This window comes from Grammomys surdaster, unplaced genomic scaffold, assembly GCF_004785775.1.
Source record: "Grammomys surdaster isolate TR1022 unplaced genomic scaffold, NIH_TR_1.0 126531, whole genome shotgun sequence".
Lineage (NCBI taxonomy): Eukaryota > Metazoa > Chordata > Mammalia > Rodentia > Muridae > Grammomys > Grammomys surdaster.
Genome location: NW_021621323.1, coordinates 18,093,935 through 18,114,229, shown reverse-complemented (window position 1 = coordinate 18,114,229; position 20,295 = coordinate 18,093,935). Strand labels below are relative to the sequence as shown.

General features: G+C 40.8%; 1 protein-coding gene across 1 annotated transcript; it reads left to right on the top strand.

Moving 5' to 3' along the window:
• The first annotated feature begins 6,405 nt into the window (after positions 1-6,405).
• Positions 6,406-18,923, top strand: Dnttip2 (deoxynucleotidyltransferase terminal interacting protein 2). Its single transcript, XM_028760500.1, has 7 exons — positions 6,406-6,506; positions 7,253-8,859; positions 11,677-11,815; positions 13,684-13,779; positions 15,469-15,633; positions 17,933-18,042; positions 18,707-18,923. Exons 1-7 carry the CDS (start codon positions 6,447-6,449, stop codon positions 18,798-18,800), a joined length of 2,271 nt encoding a protein of 756 aa, XP_028616333.1. The 5' UTR covers positions 6,406-6,446; the 3' UTR covers positions 18,801-18,923.
• The last annotated feature ends 1,372 nt before the right edge of the window (positions 18,924-20,295 follow it).

Sequence of the window (20,295 nt, the reverse complement as noted above, 5' to 3'; positions counted from 1 at the left end):
TCATATAGCAAATATCTTTAAATATATGTTGTATTTAAAATCTGTGCAGTGAAGTGTCTGAAGGAAAACTTTAATATCTCCTTTATTGTTTTTAAAATCCAAGATACGCACACAAAAAACTTTTTTTGAAGGGTTACTTTAAGGATGTAAGAAAACAAAAACAAAACCTTCCTTTGCTGATGTATCAGGATGCTTGTGAACAACATCAAATCTCAACAGAGAAGGAAATACAGTTATGGGTTCATTTTACAAAGGGATCATGTACAGAAGAAATTTTTTATGTATGGAATTTTAAAGTGATTTTTATTGTTGTTTTACTCCAAATCTTTACACTATTGGATAACCTTTAAAAATGAGTCTTTTCAGGGCTGAAGAGCTGGCTCAGTGGTTAAGAGCATTTGCTGCTCTTGCAGAGGTTCTATCATCAACATAGTGGCTCACAAATATCTGTATCTCCAGTTCTAGGGAACCCAGTGTCTTCTTCTGACCTCGTCACATACATGGTACACATATATACACACAGGCAAAATTCACACACACACACACACACACACCCCTACATACCTTTATCTATCTATCTATCTATCTATCTATCTATCTATCTATCTATCTATTTCAAAAATACTCCCCAAATAACTGCTTTAAAATGAAAAGCTAAGTTATCAGTAGTGTGTATGAAAGATATATTTGAATGCAGTGACCCAGAGTAGAAAGATTTTGTGGATAATTTCTAAGTAAACATTTAAAAAGAAGGTTTTAACTTATTACATTCCCAAAATTGAGTGGCACCTTATTCAGCAGCGCTCTCTGACTTGGGATTCATTCCTTGTGTTTACCTTAAATTCCACCAAAGGAACTGTAGACACCAAATGGACCAAGGTCTTACAAGCTAGGTTCATGTGCTGTAAAATCTGAAGACCTTTTTTGTTTGTTTTCTGAGACAGGGTCTCTATGTAGTCCTGGTTGTCCTGGAGCTTGCTGTATAAACTAGGCTGGCCTCAAATAGAGATTTGCCTGCTTCTGCCTCTCTAGTGCTGGGATTAAAGGTGTATGCCATCACACCATGCCCGACAAGCATATTGATGGCAGAACACTAATATAGCATCCATTTAAGGGTAAGCAGTGCTAGAACGTGAATAGAACTAGCTAATAGACATTTAGTCCTGAAAAATGGTCCTCTGGATATGGGAGTTTATGCTTTCATCTGGTTGTCAATGATGGGAGCATCTAGGATCTGAAGCACCACATTAAATTGTAACCACTTGAATCTAAACAGTATAATTTGAAAATAAATTATGAATTAGTCTTAAAAATATATAAATGTAAACTAAAAACTGAAGTTATTCTATATTGCATAGGCAGTGCAGATTTTCTGTGAAAACCATAAAGCTATTTTGTCTACTTTGCATGAATACTTCAGACTTTTCTATATCAGGGCCAAGTAGTACTAAAATTTGGACCTTGCTTTTCAGAGATGAGAGTTGTAAGGCTCATCTTAATTGTTTGTCTTTAAGTGTTTCCTTCTAGGCTTCTCACCCAGTCACTTGATCTTTGAAATGTAAGCAACTGATCCCTGGATGCATATTGGCTGGCAGTTCATCATTCTGTCAAATGTACATATAGAGAATTGTCAAGTTTTTTTAAAAAGAATTTAAATCACTTGTGCAGTTGTGTTCTTATTCACAAACACGCCAGCTTTTGACTCTAAACCTATCTTTCCAACATTGATTTCCAATGCTTCAAAATCAACTCCCTCTCTTTTCAACATAAAATTGATGAAGGAATATGGCAGAGTTTGATTTTTCAAACATATGTAACAATATTTTTATAGTTTTCAGATTGAGGGAAGCAGAAAATGGAAATAATTAACTATTCTTATGTGTCTATACATTGTTAAAGATAATTTTTATTTGCTTATATTACTTAAAATGTGAGCTGTGTTTTTTAATTTGGGTTGTTTGAATAATGGGAACATCCTAAAAGCATCACAGTGATTTTGAACCATTTAAATTCAGACACTATGATTTCAAAATAAATGAGTTATTTGAAAAGTATCTAAACCATAAAGTGACTCATTCACTCAGCAGTGTGCTGTGTATTATGCAAGCTCCTACAGATGGGCACATAAATGGTCTTTAAAAAGTTCACAGTCTATTCACGGGAAGGAGAGCAGGGCATGAGCAGAAAAGGCTGTCTTGGTTGATGGTAGAAGGGAGGGAAAGGTTGGGAGGATGTGGAAGAAAGACTGTGGGCAGAGGGTAAGAACAAGACTTTCCTAAAGGATCAACATTTAGAGTCAGGTTGGGACAAGGTGTGCTGAGCATTGTGGGTAGAGATTCCTCTCTGCCTGACTTGTAAATATGATGAGAAATTTATATGTAAGCATGTTGGTACAATGAAAGCATCTTCAAAATCTTATTCTGGGCCTGGGAGATAGCTCATGGACATCCCCACACAAGCATGAGGATGTGTGTTTACAGGGTCCCCAGCATCCACATAAAAAGCCAGGCAAGGCAGCAGGGCAGTGTTAGTGCTACTTCCCAGCACTGCAGTCAGCAAGCTCCAGGTTCACTGAGATCTCAAAAAAAGAAGGTGGTGAAAGGCGTGTATTAGAGAAACAGAGCCAGTGAAGACCTCTGGTCTGTGTGTGTGTGTGTGGGCACGCAAGTACACAAGCACACTTAGACAAAAGGCTTGATGGCCTGTTGGGTAAGGTTGGAAAAGTAATAGAAGACACGAAAACTTGTCAACACCCCCTTCCCACACATGCACACACAGTTAGGATATGGTTATATGTCCACTGCAGTAAAGTTAAAATGCATTGTTAGCATGCATGTCATATACAGCTTTGGTATGATCACCTCCCATTATTTTAAGATGGTTCATATCTTAATTATTTACTGTGAGCTCTTTTTGCTTTCTTTGCACTGTGCTCATTAAATTGACCTTCCCGCCTTATATCCTTAGTAATTTTTTTCACCAACATCTTGGGAGTAGTGTTATGGTTTGGATCTTAAATGCCCCACAAAGGGTCATGTATTGGAAACTTGGTCCTCAGCTGATAGTGTTGTGGGGATGTGGTAGAGACTTTAGGAAGTGGGGCCGAGTGAAAGTTAGGTCACTGGAATTCTTGAAGAGGGCTAGGGGCCCTGGCTCCTCTTCCCTGAATGCAGTTGCAACTGCAAGGCAGGCACTTTCCCACTGAGTTACATAGTAAGCCACACTCAGATGATCATTTACATAATCCCCAGCTGGTTTTCCTCTGTATCTTGAAGAGTACTCCATCTCCTTCCAGAGAATACACATTCTTGCAGATGAACATCTGGATTTTTCTTCCTAGCAGCAATTTCTCCTCTCTCTAGTTTTTTAATTAACATATTCTATTTATTTTAATGTTAGTGGCATCAAAACAATGAAACATTAAAGCGTCCTCACAAAAACATTAATTACAAAAAATGCTGGTGAACACAAATAAACCTAAAATTAAAACTGTTTCCTTGACTTTTTTGTTTGTTTGTTGATTGATTGATTGATTGAGACAGGGTTTCTCTGTGTAGCCCTGGCTATCCTAGAACTTACTATGTAGACCAGGCTGGCTTTGAACCCACAGATCCACCTGCCTCTGCCTCTCAACCACTGGGACTAAAGACGTGCACCACCACCACCACCACCATATTTGGCTTTTTAAAGAAAATAGAAAAACAGAAAACTTGTAAATATTTGAAACATAAAAAGTTGGACAAAATTTTCTGAATTTGTGCTTCAAAAGATGACCCGACCGGCGGGTCCTAGTTATTCGTGGGGGCGAGGAGGACAGCAACCTGAAAGAAGAACGGGCAAGAGAGGGAATGGACTCAAGCAAACAGTTGCTTGTCAAAAGTCATGTATTTGAACATGAAATGCTTTTTTATAGCATGCTTTACAAGGGGAGGGGGTAAGAGGGGCCAGGTGGTGGAAAAGTACAGAATCTTCTCGGCCTGTGCCTTGAAACATGTCATGGTCTATATGGTACACTGCCTTGAATTATGATCTACCTGCTATTCTTCAGAAGATATGGTATACTGCTTGAATTATGGACTCCCTGCTATACACTGCTTGCCAAGCAGGATCTTGTGATTGCCAAGCTGCAGGGGACATTGTGCAGGTGGGGAAAGGTAGGGGGTGAGGGTAAGGGCGAGGGTCCTGGCTTCTGGCAAAAAGATACTGTGAAGATAATGAAAAGACAATTCCTAGAATAGGTAAAAGTATTTAGAGATCCTATCTTTTAAGGTCCTATATTCAGAATATGTAGAGGGCTTATAATTTAGTAAGGATGCCTAATAAGAATACATGAAAGATCAGTACAGCCTTTTCTCAAAAAAACAAAAAATAGACAAACAAAAACCCAAACAAACCAAACCCCTGGGTAGCCAAGAAGACTGTTAAAAGATGTTCAACATTATTATTATCAGGGAAATGCAGGTTAAACTATAGTGAGATGTCACTAATGAAAAATGTAAAGACTGGCAAGTATTAGTGAGAACATGTTGCAGATGTACCTTTCTGGTGTTGGCGAGACTGGAACTATCACTATGGAAATTACCCAGGTATTTCTTTTATTGTTTGTTTGAGACACAATTTTGTTATGTAACTCAGACTGGCCTGGGTCCTCCTGTCTAAGCATTACAAGTACTGAGGTTACAAGCCATGTACTACCATGCCTGGCTTTGGCATTTCTTGTAAAGTCAAGTATACATTTAGCTTATGATATTATTCCACCCCTAGACATTATCCTCTCCTAGATGGTTCTTCAGAATACAGACCTCAGTCTCTCACTGGCTATTTTGGCCAGAAAGAGTCCTCACCGTGCTCACATTGTGCAGTGACCCTCCCCCAGATGGCAGAGAGAACAAGATAGAACCCTTTAAAGCCTAAACTGAAAAGTAACAGCCCGCACTTGTCATAGGGCTTTTCACTAGGCCTAGCCTGTGTCAAGAGCTTGAAGACTCTTGTCTTCAAGTTCCACAAATGAGCAGGAACTTGTATTCTTGTTCTTCACTTTTATGTCACTCCTAAAGATAAGCTATTTCCTCATGGCACACAATGGCTGTGTGAAAAACCAGAGACCACAATTCTCCAGGAAAACAAAACAAAAACAAACAAACAAACAAACACCCTCATCCTTACTAAGTAAGTAAGCATGAGTCTAGTGTTTTAAGACAACCTCTAACACTCAAAACTCAGTCACTACGTATACCTGGCTCCAAGGGGAACGAAGAGGAGCTACTTAAGGTAAAAGTAATGTATGCACGGAAAGATGTTTTTAGGAAAAATTATTTTGTGTTAAAAAGTGAAGGAAAATAAACCATTCTTTTTCTTGCTTCCACCACTAATTCATCTATCCGCTCCTCAATGCCCTTTGTAGCCTTTCAACATATTCTAGTTCTCCATCTTTCATCCACAAAACAAAACCTAAAACACCTCAGTCGGGTGCGGTGGCCCATGCATCCCAACACTTGGGAGGCAGATGGATATCTGTGATGGGATCAGGCTGGTCTACATAGTGAGTTCTAGGACAGCCAGGGCTATGTAGAGAAATCTTGTCTCAACAAAACAAAAATACTAAAACTCTTTTGATTCTGGCCAGTCTTTTCCTATCATTGTAAAACAAACAAACAAACAAACAAACCCTTTTATCCCTCTCCTTCACAATTTCACTTTTTTATTTTTTTTATTTTATTATTATTATTTTTTTTATTTTTTGGTTTTTCGAGACAGGGTTTCTCTGAGTAGCCCTGGCTGTCCTGGAACTCACTCTGTAGACCAGGCTGGCCTCAAACTCTCGAACTTAGAAATCCGCCTGCCTCTGCCTCCCAAGTGCTGGGATTAAAGGCGTGCGCCACCACCGCCCGACCAACAATTTCACTTTTTTAAAAAGCTACTTCAAATCCCGAGACATTTTAGTTAAATCCCATAGCTTTCTAAATTATTCTCCGAGAACTTGGGTGCATTTAACATACATCCTTATATCCTAATCAAATATCGAAACCTCATTTATTAAGTTATTAAAATACTCATTATTAAAATACTGTTTTCTAAAAGGACTAAAGTCTCCTTTGGCCTCAGTAAAGACGTCAAAGATCTCACAATTACTGTACAGGGGGAGACGGATGGAAAACAGGGTAAACGATGCGACTTCCCATTTTGTGTTAAACGGCGAGGAAGACCTCTATCGACGCGGAGAGCACAATGGAGACGCTGGGAACTAGAGGCAGGTCGGGTCTTTTGTACCGGGTTGACCCGCACTACAGCGGAGATGTCTAGAACTGCAGCAGAGCCGGGAAGGAACGATTCTCCAGAGTCACGGTTTCCGCAGGGAATCCTAAGCGCGTTCCTGTCCTGACGCACTTCCGAAGCGTCGGAACAGAGGAAGTCGCGCGGGCTGCTGGGAATACGGAGTCGGAAAAATGGTGCTCACCAGATCCGGGGTCTCTCGGACCAGGCTCCAAGAAAACTCCCAGCAGAAGGTGAGCTGGGTCCCAGGTTCTCCGGGTCTCCTCGCCGCTGATTGGAGCGGCCGGCGGGGCGGAGGAGAGCGATGAGGAACTGAGCCGTGCGAGCGTAGTACAGCGTCGGGCCGGCTCGGAACTTGGTTGGGCCCCGGGGTCTTTTAGGGCTCTTAGGAGAGTTTAGGTAGCTTGTCTTGCATGGATGAGGCCTTTTAAGTTTACTGTTGAGACAATACCAGGGAAGATTAATTCCAGCCACCTCGACCGAGCCTAGTTTTGGGGATGGGAAGGAGCATCGTTTTCACGTGGAGAGACTAGCAGTGGCCCCAGCACTAAGTCCTCCGGCATATGAAGGGTGGCAGCGATGTCTCTCAGAGCCTCTGATTGTCTTCTGGTGATGCTATGCTCTTTAAATTGTGTGGTAAGGATCACAGAGCAGCCCTTTCTTGTATGTAAAAATCCAGACAAGTATCAGATTACCTTATACACTCCTAAACACGTGCTCAATTAGTACTTAACTCCCCCGATCCCTGAGCCTCTATAAATGATTTAAAATTTTCCTCCTTTTTCTTTAAGTAAAAGTTTTTTTTTTTTTTTTTTTAGTTCTGCTTTCTGAAGCTTAGGATGAGGCAAGTAAAAAAAATATTTTATTGTGAGTTTGGCTTTGTTTAGTACCTTCTTACATTTTGCTCCTTAGGCGGGTTCTGCCTTTGCTCTTGTCCCTGCCCTATCTAAACTATACTGTGTTTGGTTTTGGTTTTCAGAAGTCTGTTCCTCGGAGAACTGGGACACATCTAGAAAGCAAAAGAGAATCAGAATCCGATGGCAGCACTGCTGAATCACAGTCTGCAAAGGAACAAAGCTCAGTCCTCTCTAGAAGCAGGAACAGCAGAACCGCAGGCCCAGCAGAGATCACTGTACTGATTTCTGATGGAGAAGCTTCTGAAACAGAGTCTCATGCTTCTGAGGTTTCTTCAGTGTTAGAGGTCCAAGAGCCCATTATAAGAGTAACCAGGAAACGGCGAGTCGTAATTACGCCTGTCCCAAAGTCCAGTGTTAGGAAAAGGCAGAAAGTAACCCCTCAACATGAACCTGTTGATGAAGGAGTTGTTTCTGAAGCAGAGTCTCATGTTTCAGGGGTTTCTATGGTTGTACCTTCCACAGAAAGAAGAACCAGAAATAGGGCTAAATCTCAAAGAGATTCAAGCCAAGAATCATATTCGGAAACTATATCTGAGGCTGAGTCGTCCTGCTCAGGCATTTCATCACTGGAGATTGCACCGAGGAGAACAGCCAGGAATGTGCAGAAGAAATTACAGTTCCAAGCTGAGAAAAAAGATACTAAGATTACACCAGGAAATAAAAAGCAAATTGTGGGTGCGTCTGTAGATTCAGAAGACTCAGATGCTAAACAGGCCTCTCAGTTATCAGCAAGTCCACTTTCTCAGAGAAGTATGCCAAGTATTTCTGATAATGAAACTTATAATAATGACTTTGATGATCCCATCCACAGAAATTCAGGGGAAAAACTGACAACCCAAACCCATCAAAACTTGCATATCCAAGAGGAAAAACAAGCTGATGTTGTGTCTCTTACAGAAGTCAGAAAGGAGAACTGTAAGAGTCTGGATGATGAGGACCCCAAAGTCCTAGAGGAAAAGGTAATTAATGAGAAGGATTCCCAGGTTAGTCTTTCTGAAGCTCAAGACACCAGCCTTCATCAGTCAGTGTCTCAGACTCAGTCAAGCATCCCAAATAAAAAACCCACTTCCCAGCTTTCAAGTCCAGATCGGGAGGCTGTAATGAAATCATTAGACCACAAGTTTGCAGTTGTGAAAATAGCAAGATGGAATGACGAGAGAAGGGGCAGCATAAACAAGAGTGACTTGGCACAGCTCAGTCATGGCGACAGCAACGATGTGCTCACAGATGCAGGTGTCAGTGAGAACAGCAACAGCCAAAGTGGTGTCGCTCTTGAATGTGATACTAGACCATGCAAGTCTGAACTCAGCATGGCTCAGGATGTAGATAGTTCTGTTTTATTATTTCTTAGCAGTGATGAAAGCCTACAGTCTGACAGTAGTGAGAATGGAAGGGACACTTTGTGTTCTGTTGAAAACAGTGGCCAAAAGGAGGCATCAGCTGAGGACTTGGAAGATACCACGTGTGATAGTGCACTCTTTGTAATTGACAAAACTCCTGGATTGAGTGCTGACAAAAACTTTTACCTAGAAGACAAGGCACCAAGCGAAGGTGCTGTTGAGGAAGAAAAAGAGGAGGAAGATAGTGAAGAAGGCTCATCAGACAGTGATGGGAATAAGGATGAGTCTAGTGATGAGGAAGACTTACTCAGTAACACCAAGTCTAAGCTGTAAGTACTACCTTTGAAAGGAGATTGGAGAGGTCCTGCTGAGGAACACACCTGTGGCTTCAGCATGACAAGTGTGCCCTTTACCACTGAGCTATACCTCTGCCTCCAAAGTAGTCTTTATTAGCATGTATTATGATAATGTCTCGTGATAGTTTCCTGTGTGTATATACTGTATTGAGGTTTAAGTGTCCCTCAGACCCACATCCCCACTGATGCCCCTTTCCCCAGCTAGTCCTCTTTCTACTTTTCATGTCTTCTCGGGACATGGGTGACCCAGTGCATTTAATGTTTATGGGACTAGGGATTGGGGTTATTTACAAGCTCATAAGAAGCTTACTAGTGCTATACCATTGAAGAAAATGTCTCTCCCTCCCTCAGTCATCACTAACTGCCTATAGGTCCTCAGAGAGAGGTGGGGCCTCATGAGCTCCTGGACATTTCATTACAAAATGCAGACTGGTGAGTTTCACATCATGCACCTCGGTCCCACTCATCTCCCTGTACCTGATAGGAAACTCACAAAGAATCAGTAGAAAGTTAAAAAAACAAAAATCCAAAATACTGACGGCTCCAGTCTTGTGCAGTACTCAACAGCTGCTTTGAGTTCTGGGTGCAACTACCATGTCATACCCACAACAGTTTCCATGTCACTGCTCCCGCTCTTCTTCCTCCTGTTCTTACGTTCTGTCTGCCCCATCTTTTGGAAGAGGTGACATAAATGTCCCACCTAGAAATTACCATTTTGAGACAATTATTCTCAGCACTTTAGCCAGTTTTGAGTCTTAGTAGTAACTGTTACCCACTCCCAGAAAGGGGGGGGGGGCTGTCTCATCATATCTAAGGATAAATCTAAACATTTAGAAAGTTATTTTTAATGAGTTCAGCATATCTAGCAAAAATAATAAATTCCCCACTAGGGCCTATCGACAACCACAGGCTTCTGACAGGCTTTATAGTACCAAGTATGAATTTCAGTAAGTGGGCCTCAAACCCAATTAGCGGTTGGTTACCCCAATTAACAGTACACGAATAGGCAGGCATAGCTTCTCCGACAAGTCAGTAGTACAACGTGTAGGCCCATGGCTGAGTAAGACCGGTGATGGCTTTTTTTCCCAGGCAGCCTACATAGTACCTTCCAGCACTTAAAGTTTGCAACAGGAAAGATGTTTCCAGCTCAGTTCCAGCTTGACTTCTATGGCCTGAAATTAAAGCCTGTGATAACAAAGCAGTAGAGTCTGGATACCTTGTTCTTGGCGGTCAACCAAGAGTCATGGTAATAACCTATATTGTTTTGTGGAGTCTCAAGGACTTCTATGACCAAAAACTTATAGGGAGATAAACTTATCTCTGTTCTGGGAGTAGCTTTATTCATCCATTTACAAGTCAGTTTTTGATATCTCTGTCAAGTGGTTGATTTGCCATAGAAGTACAAACAGTGGTATATTAGTATACACGTCAGAATGCGGATGAATTCCACTTGACTCATACAAGTTCCGCCTGACTGAATACAAGTTTCCCTTGTATTTATTTGTGAGACTTTTGGCAGTTGTATTTTTCTCACCAGTAAGAGCTAAGATGTACTTTTGGTAATCTGTTAGATATCATCTATGGGAGTGAGAAGTAATGACTTAGAGGTAAAAAGCTTGCCATGCAAGTATGAAGACTGGATTCATATCCCCAGCCCTCATGTAAAATGACAGATCAGCATGATGGCCTGCCTATAATGTCAGTGCTCCAGAGGTAGAAATGGGATCTCCAAGCAAGCCAACTAGCTAGACTGCCTGAGTCTGTGAGCTCTGGGTTCAAGTGAGAGACCCTGCCTAAATATATAGAAAGTGAAGATGATCAGGGAAGATACCCAAAGTCGAACTCGGGATGCACGTATGTGCATGCACACTACACACATACATGTAAACACACACAAGCACATAAATGTACAAAAGAGTAAAGACAAAACAAGAACATAATTTTTTATGTTAATTGCAGAAGAACTGAGAAGATACGGAAAAGTATGAAGAAAATAGTCACCTGTAATCCCATCCATTTTTTATTGAAAGCTCTAATGTTTGAGGCTTTCTCTTTAGTAGTTGTCTTGTTTAAAAAGCTCTTCCTGGATTGGGCCTTGATTGGCATTAGCCACTAGAAATGTAGTCAGTCACTGTCCTAATAGGTGCCCTACAATGGTGGCACACACCAGACCCTGTCATGGAAAGCAAACAAAAAAGATGCCCTCCCTGACTCTGAGGTTGGTTGTTTATTGTTTTTAGAGGACAACCTGCAAGATCCAGGTGTCTCCTCCACCCTGTGAGTTCTAGGTGTTGACAAGGCCATGAGTTCAGAGATACAGTAGGTTTTCTGAACTGTGTCCTTCAGTGTGAAGCTGAACCAAATTGCTCTTCTTAAAGTTCTTCATGAAATCTGTGGGTATGTTACATGCTTAATCGTCTTAGAAAATCTTGGGACTCTGGATGTCTTCTCTGGCGGTATTGATTCATTATTTATCCCAGACTCTTCTGAATGAATGAGATAGATGTTTATTCAGTGTTTCAGTAACTACATTATAAAGATAAGATGCTTTTTATCCATGTATGATTTTTTTTTTTTTTCCCGAGACAGGGTTTCTCTGTATAGCCCTGGCTGTCCAGGAACTCACTCTGTAGACCAGGCTGGCCTCAGAAATCCACCTGCCTCTGCCTCCAAAGTGCTGGGATTAAAGACGTGTGCCACCACTGCCCAGCTCCATGTGTGATTTTTAACATGCAATCTTGTTTCTATTTTGTCTTAATTACTTCATCTAAGTGATCTTTTCTCTTTTAGTCTGAAATTGACAAGTAGCAGCATAGACCCTGGACTAAACATCCAGCAGTTGGGTGGTTTGTACATTAATTTCAATGTAGACAAACCGCAGCCTCACAAGAAAACTCTAACCCAGATCAAGGAGAAAAAGAAAAACGAGGTAAGCTACATGAACTGTCCCATCTTCGGTCCTTGGAAAATGACTACTTTTCCTAACGCAAAACTCTGTTTGGGCTGTTCTAGCCAAGGACCAGCCTTGGCTTGGAGAGGGGTTCTGAGACAAGGGGTGTCTGGGAGGAGTGAAAACAAAGTGAGAGTCCAAGCTGGCAGCTTATGTTCTGCTTTCCAGACTCCCTTCTCTAAGTTCTCTCTCCGAGGATCTCCAACCATCTCTCTTTAGACAGCTTTTGTTAGACGTCCTCGAGCAGCTTAGAACAGACCACACTAGACCAAACGGTTGAGGGGGGGGGCTAATCAGGAGATCAGGCAAAGGTGAGGGGAGACGTAGAGGAAGAAGATGGAAGGAGAGAGGAGAGGAGAGAGGAAGAAGAGAAGTAGAGGCCGGTCATGACCACGTGGAGAGAGGGGGAGAGGGGGGAGGGCCGGGGGGACAGAGAGAAGCTAGAGGCAAGAGAGCAAGAGAGAGGGGAGGAGGCAAGCAGCCCATCTTATAGTGGGCAGGCCTACCTGGCTGTTCCCAGATAACTGTGGAGGTGGAGTTTAGACAGAATACTAACAGCTTTCTCCTACCATTCTCTGTTCAAGACAGTTCTACAAGCTGTTCTCTTTTGTTCTAAAAAATTCTCTGGATGGCTCACCTCTATGATCTTGCAGATCCTAAACCCACTCTTCTATTTTACATATCAGTCCAGTCATTTACTCTAGGTCTCCTTTTGATTATCCTGTGAATCTGCATTCTGTGACCCCAGCCCCTTAATTCTTAGGAAACTGCAAGTATATATTTCCTTTTAACATTGCAAAAGAATTCAGACACCTGTCTGCCTCTGTTAAGCACAGATGATAACTAGCTGGGTGGGGCCCCATACTGAAATTACCATTTCTACCATACCTGGTCCTAACCTTGCTCTGTCCCAGGCGGATCCTGAACTCAGAAATCTGTCTGCCTTTATAAGCATAAACAGCCAAACAAACAAAAAAAACCTTAGCTGGGTGGGATCTTCTGTGACTACTCCTTAAATACCTTTATTTCCTTTCATAGTATCATTCTGAGAAGTTGGCTCACAGTGCATCTGCTTTTGTTGTTTAGATTCGTGAAGCCTCTCATAATTCATATTGCATCCTTATATTTTACGTGGTTGAGAAATTATATATTTTCAAACTCATGTTTTAGAGTTCTTTTCCACAGCCTTAAGGACTGTCCTGAGGTTTCCCAGCATTTACCATTTTCCTGAGACACTAACTACACCTTCACCACCTGGATTCTGATTATCATGAAGTTATTAACATTAGCAGGTCCTTTCTTGAAGGAAGAATGTAAATGTACATTATACAAACAAGCCTTATGCCCACCTACATTCATGGAGGCCCATGCCTGCTGTCCCTGTTCTGGGGTAAAAACCATGTCATTCTGTCCCTACTAAGGCCATGCCAGACCGACATGTTCTGCTCTTTTTTCTCTCTTATTAGAATACTTACTTTTTATGAATAGGGATCTGTAAGAGATGCTACTTGAAATAATTCAAGATGACCATTATTTTCTTTTTCGTCCACCACTTAATCCCAAGGAGTACTATTTTCTTGTATTTCTTTAAACACTCACTATTGTGTGTGTGTGTGGGGGGGCACAGTTGTGCTGTGGTGTAGAAGGTTAGAGGGCAACATGCAGGAGCCAGGTGTCCCCACCCTGTAGGTTCCAGGGATCAAGAGCAAGGCCATGAGGTTGACAGGAAATACTTTTAAAGTGCAAAAATTACTCAGAAATAGATTAGTAGATCTGCCTATATAAAATATAAAAGCCTAAGTTTAAATGGGGAGGAAAGAGAAAATAATTATTTTGTATTTTCGTAGCTTTTGCAGAAAACTGTCATTACACCTGATTTTGAAAAAAACTATTGTGTCCCACCATACAGTGAGTCAAAGCATCAGCTTCAGAAACAGCGCAGGGTAAGTTGGGACTTCGTATTTAGATGACTCATGTGTGCTTCGTCTTTGTATTTTCAGGTTGTGTAATATTGCAGTTGTACTGCAATTTAAGCTTTATCTATGGATTGGCCATTATAGATTGGACCAAAGTTCTTAGGTACTAAGGGCCATAAACTGTGATTCCATCAACATGTTTAATGTGGCTTTGTATGTCTTTGCAGCCAAATGGCACATATAAATACAGTTTTTTGTGTGTCTTCGGAAGTCAACCCTGATGTCTTGCAAATGCTGTAAGCATGTGCCCTGTCACTGAGCTATGCCTTGAGTCCCACAAATACAGTTTTTTAAAACATACCTTAAACAGTGACAGCCAGTATACAGGGTCACCATCCACATCATTTGGCTTTTAAATACATTACTGTAGGCTAGGAGCTCTACTGCATAGAATTAATACACCCAACTTAAAGCTCTGGTCCACTTAGTCTGGCAAATGGGGGAATGGAAGCAAACTGTTGTTTTAGTATTTGAACTAACACAGAGATATAAAAGGTGCTGATACAGAGCACACTGGCATGTGGCAGGCACTAAAGTTTGAATGAATGAAACAAAATATTAGGTAGAGTTTTCAAAAGAATAACAGTTTTGTTTTGGGCATAATATAAAGTTCTGGACTTGAGAGTTAAGTAGTTTCTAAGACCCTTAAGACTTAAGTAACTGAATAAAAAAAATAATACTTCTATACCAGCTCCTAAAATGATTTTCCTCTCGTATGAGCTCCTTTAGACAAAGTGGAAGCTGTGTGTTCCTTTCCCTGCAAATCATCCAGGGAGTCTTCCTTTATGAAACTGATGCTGTGCCAAACATTTTGGGGTTTTTTTTTGGGGGGGGGGGGGACTTCTTTTTTTTTTCTTCCTTTCCCCCCTCCCCCCCTTTCTTTCTTTCTCTCTTTCTTTCTTTCTTTCTTTCTTTCTTTCTTTCTTTCTTTCTTTCTTTCTTTCTTTCTTTCTTTCTTTCTTTGTTTTGTATCCTTTTGTATCCTGGGTGTTAATGCTTACTATAAAGTTGGGTTTGGGGTTGGTTTTTTTTTTGGAAACAGTATCTCGCATATGCTAGGTTGGCTATTGGGATTACAGGTGTACATTACCATATCCAGTTCATGTAGTGCTAAACATTAACCCCAGGGATTCATGTTTGCCAGGCAAGAACTCTGTCAACTGAGTTACGTTCCCAGCTCTTGTAAATTCTCCCCTATCCAGAGCCTGAAAGGGTAGCCCAGGTTGATATCTTGAATTCAAAATCATCCATCCTCAATTGAGTATTGAGATCACAAGTATACACTATCACACCCAAGTAATTCACATAATTTTCTGTTTCATGATTTTAGGGGAAGTTACCTTATAGCACAGTAGGCAGTGTGCCTAAGGGGTTACTAGTCTCTCTACTCTTACAAAGTTAAGAGTGTTTATTTGGGTAGCTGGAGCGATGGCTCAGTGGTCAAGAACCCTTGCTGCTCTTACAGAGGACCAGATTTTGTTTCCAAGCATCCACATCATGTATCTCTTAACTCCCTATAACTCCAGCTCGGAAAATCCAACACACTTCATCTACACAGTTACCTGCACACACGTGCATGGACACATACATAAAAGTCAAACAAATCCTTTTTTTTTTTTTTTCTTAATTTTTTTTTTTTTAACACTTGTATTTCAGAAAGAGCGACAAAAAACAGCTGGTAATGGTTGGTTTGGCATGAAAGCTCCAGAACTGACAGACGAGCTGAAAAATGATCTCAGAGCATTAAAGATGAGAGCAAGCATGGACCCAAAAAGGTTTTACAAGAAAAATGACAGAGACGGCTTCCCTAAGTACTTCCAGGTATGATACTTAATAGTGGTTATGTTCTGTGGAGAGTAGCTAAGCAATGTTGTGTTTACTGTTAAAGTAAGAAAGGATTGACACGTGCATACCCAGCCTGTGGTCAGTGCCTTAGGCTCTACACTGTTTAGCCACCATTTTGTAATGGGTCCTGGGTACAAAGAGGCAACATTAAACATGGCAGCTGGGATCAAGGGTAGCTCTATTAAATTCCCAGAATCTTTGTGTCTAATGTATTGATAGTACTAACCTAAGAGCAAAAGTTCACTCAGGATGCAGAAAGAGGAAATTATTTTTTCATTCCTTTTCCTTTGCAAGGTAGAGAGGCATTGGGCTGAAGAGATGGCTCAGCAGTTAAGAGCACTGACTGCTCTGCCAGAGGTCCCGAGTTCAATTCCCAGCAACTACATGGTTGATCACAACCATCTGTAATGTGATTCAATGCAGTCTTCTAGTGTGTGTCTGAAGATAGCTGCAGTGTACTCATATAAATAAAAATAAATAAATCTTTTTTAAAAAGGTAGCAAGGCATTCAAACATTGCTTGTTGGTGTCTCCCAGTGAGCGTGCAAGTTGAGGTTTCCACTCTTCTCAACCCTCTTCTGCTCACTTGGGTTATTATGAGTTAGGTGTCTTGCCCTCTGGTTTCATTGTAGCTAGTCTGTATTCTGTAATTTACTTAAATATTTGTTTTCTGGCTGTACTTCTGAGAAATTTTGAGTAATTCTTAGTGACTTTGGGGGTACTCCATTTCACTTCCTTTAGACTATCATAATCTGCACCCAAACTAGCTTGACAACTCTTTGTTATCAAGCCCTCAAACCTTCACCACACTTTGTACTCCGCTGTCTCGGATCTTCTGCTGTAAGGGTCCTAAAATCACTGAAGGAAGACCCCAGACTCAGATAGTATGCAAAAATAAGGATCGTTTATTCTGCAGAAATATCCAGCATGCAGGAGGATCAACCATTCTCCAAAATGGCGACCCCAGACAAAGGCATGCAGACCTTCTTATAGAGAATTGGGGGAACTCTCTAGGAGGATTAAGTAATCTAAAATTTCATTGCTGGGTGCTAGGGAATGACAGGTGATGAGTGGTCCACATTCCTGTGTCACAGACGTTCAGCCATGGGATGACACAGGGCTGTCTAGCAAAGGTGGCCCATTCTGAGATAAGATATTTCCCCATTTTTGTGCTTATCCCCAGGCTATTCTTTGGGAGAGGGTTTTATGATCTTGTTCTGGATTTTATGGTCTGTTGACAGAGCTGGTGTCTTATGGCTTAGTTTCTGGGACTTACAGTCTATTCCTGAAGCTGGCACCTTATGAAATCAGGCCTGGTCCTTAAAATGTAAACAAACAGGGTATATATTACCCAGTCTCTGCTGTTCTTTGACTTTATTCTCCCTTGTTTGCTTGGTGAACTTTGAACTATATAGAGCCAAGTTAAAATGTCATGTTTGTCATTCTTAACTCCTTTAGTAAACCAGGTCACTATGTCTTCAGAGCCATGTGAGTGTTCTGTTCCATGTATGTCGTTTGTACTGTAATGTGTTTAGTTTTTAGTACTGTAATGTCTGGCTCTGCCGTAAGGTCGTGACCCCTCACTGGCACGGACTAGGTCATCGTAGTCCTTGTTTTCCCCGTCACCTAAGCAGAGTGCCTGGCACACGGTAATCCTCCTGTAACTGCAGTCAGCTGAATGAACAAATGAAGACCTTTTATTAAAACAGGTTCTAGGCAGGCAGTGTTTATAACTTTTAAAATCAAATAGGAATGTAGAATTTATATGTACATCATTTAATTAGAAAGCACAGTTTATATTATATTGTGCTATTCATCATGAATTTAGTGTTTAGCACTGAAGTATATAAAATTTGGACCTATAGGCTGGAGAGATGGTTCAGTGGTTCAGTGGTTAAGAGCACTGACTGCTTTTCCAGAGGTCCTGAGTTCAATTCCCAGCAACCACATGGTGACTCACAATCTGTAATGGGATCTGATGCCTTCTTCTGGTGTGTCTGAAGACAGCAACAATATACTCATATACATAAAATAAATACAATTAAAAGAAAATTTTGGACATATTATACACTCTAATAGGGAAATACCAGTAGTACTATTGTACTGGCTAATAATAGGTTTATTTTTGCTTTTATAAAATGGCATAATTTTAAGACATGTATAAAATAGGTTGTGCTTTCTGTTCCTTTCTACAAAAAAGCTTTAGCTCTATACTTAAATGTGGAGCAACTTAACATCCAGGTACCGCATGATTTATTTCCTTCAATTGTTCTTAGGTGGGAACCATCGTTGATAATCCAGCTGACTTCTACCATTCACGAATTCCCAAGAAACAGAGGAAGAAGACTATTGTGGAAGAACTGCTGGCTGATTCTGAGTTCAGGAGGTAATTTACATTTTGTAATGTGTGTTTTTCTTAAGTACACAGAAGTTTGTAGATTACATTTGGTGACTATGTTTTTATGAGACTACCACAACACAAATAATTTGGTCTTTGGCATGAGGAAGCTAGAGTCTCCTATCTATTTCTGCCAAACCACCTGTCATTTCCCCTCTCAACTACGCTTGCACCCTCATGAGAACAAGGGTGAGGGGCAGTTAGGGCCTTACTGTTCTTGTGGAAACTGCTCCTAACAGACCTTATCTGGAGAGCAGACTTTGAAAATTATTGCTCTGTTTCTTAAGGTTTTGGCTTTTGTTTTGAGACAGGGTGTCTCACTCTATAGCTCTGGCTGTCCTGGAACTCAGAGATCAACTGCCTCTGCTTTCCGACTGCCCACTGCAGCTGGCTCTGTAACTCCAGTGCATAGGATGCTGAGTCAAGGAAGTTCAAGGCCAGCCATAGCGAGACAAACTCTCAAAACCCAAGTAATGTGAATACAAACTGAGGACAGAAACCACTGCTGCCTGCCCTCAGCCTCCTGACACTTGGTAGCAGTGTGGTTTCTACAAAAGGATTCAGTATAGAGCATTTTGGGATTGAGCCTCATCCCTAGAGCTGTATTAACTGCTAATACCTGATATAAAGGTTTGTTTTTTTTTTCTTTCAGATTTAATCGAAGGAAGTATTCGGAAATCATGGCTGAAAAAGCAGCAAATGCAGAAGGAAAGAAGTTCCGAAAAAAGAAGAAATTTCGCAATTAAAATTTACAAAGCAAACCATAGCATTTTATAGATCTTGATTTTTCTGAAGGTTATCACATAATTTATATAAATACATATATTTAGTGATTTCTATTTGGAAATAAAGATTACTGACAAAATCAATTGTGTGCCCCTTGGAATAAAAAGTATAAGATGATTTTTCTGGTCTTAGACTGTTAAAGGGAAAATGAATATCAGCTATTTTAATGTGTGTCTAATTTTCAGCATTTGGTTATTTAAAGAAAATAAATTAATAGATAAATAAGCAGTATAAAATGAGTTATGTTTAAAGAACTCTTGAGGGCTGCCGAGATGGCTCAGTGGTTAAGAACACTGGCTGTTCTTCCAGAAGTCAGTTCAGTTCCCTGCAACCACTTGGTGGCTCATGACCATTTGTAAAAGTATCTGATGGCTCCTTCTGGCATGTCAGTACATGCAGACAGATCACTCCTAAATAGATAAATTTGTTTTTAAAAAAACTTTGAAATGATCAAAAAATGTGTAGATGTTATAAAACTGCCGTGGTGTGGAGGATGCGGACACAGCGTACGCATACCTGTTTCTTGCATTGTTCAAGCTGTGGTGTGGGGGTAAGGTAAGAATGTTCTGGAGCAAACTCATGAACTGTGCAGAAACAAAGAACTAAGTGAACCTCCAACAAGCCTAAAATGACAGAAGCCTCCCAGGAAAATACGGGGTAAAAGAAGATGTAAGAGGGCTGGAATTTATCTTAGCAACTGAAACTGGAGGAATGATTCGTTAATTTTGTTCTAAACAAAACAGGACTAAACAGTAGGATTTTCACTGGCCAGTAGGTTAAATGACCCAGTTCACCTCCTCCAATGGCTTAGGCATGCACCCGACCTGGCCTGCTTTCTGGTACTTGAGCAGCGCTCATCAGACCTGTTGATGCTTCTTGGTTGGAGCGCCTTTGTTATTTATTGCACCCCTTATTTCAGTAACTATAAAATCGTAACATTTACCTTCACTGTTTGGCGTCACAAGCAACCTAGCATCTATGCTTCCTTTATTAAAACAGTAATATGTGTTGCCTCTGTGACAACTGCAGACAGGAGAAGAAAGGTAGTTTCTTTATACACTTAGGAGACTCCTAGTAAACATTTCTTGACTAAAACTCAAGGGGCAAACCATTGCTGTATGATTTTTCTGTCCTGTGAATCCTAGAGGGCCAAATAATTCTTTGCTTCAAAACAATATTTTTGAGTATTGACTCATTACATTTCCATTAATACTTCTCATTTTGTCTTCATTGACTTATTTGAACTTTCTGAAAACTTCTTATAAGCAACTTAATAGTGTCTTAAATGTACTTCAAAGGCCCACAGTGCTATTGTGAAGTGGTAAGACTATTAGAAGGGCCTAGTGAAGTTAAGTCTTTGGGGACAAGTCCTTGCAAGAGGTAATTAAATCTCTGGCCTCTTCACCTTTCTTCATAGAGCCACAAGGTGACTAGTTTTGGTTCTACACATTTCCT

Coding starts and splice junctions, on each gene's coding strand:
- Dnttip2 (XM_028760500.1), top strand. CDS start 6,447: ATGGTGCTCACCAGATCCGGGGTCTCTCGGACCAGGCTCCAAGAAAAC. Junction 13,780..15,468: donor AGCTTCAGAAACAGCGCAGG/GTAAGTTGGGAC, acceptor CTTGTATTTCAG/AAAGAGCGACAAAAAACAGC. Junction 15,634..17,932: donor GCTTCCCTAAGTACTTCCAG/GTATGATACTTA, acceptor AATTGTTCTTAG/GTGGGAACCATCGTTGATAA.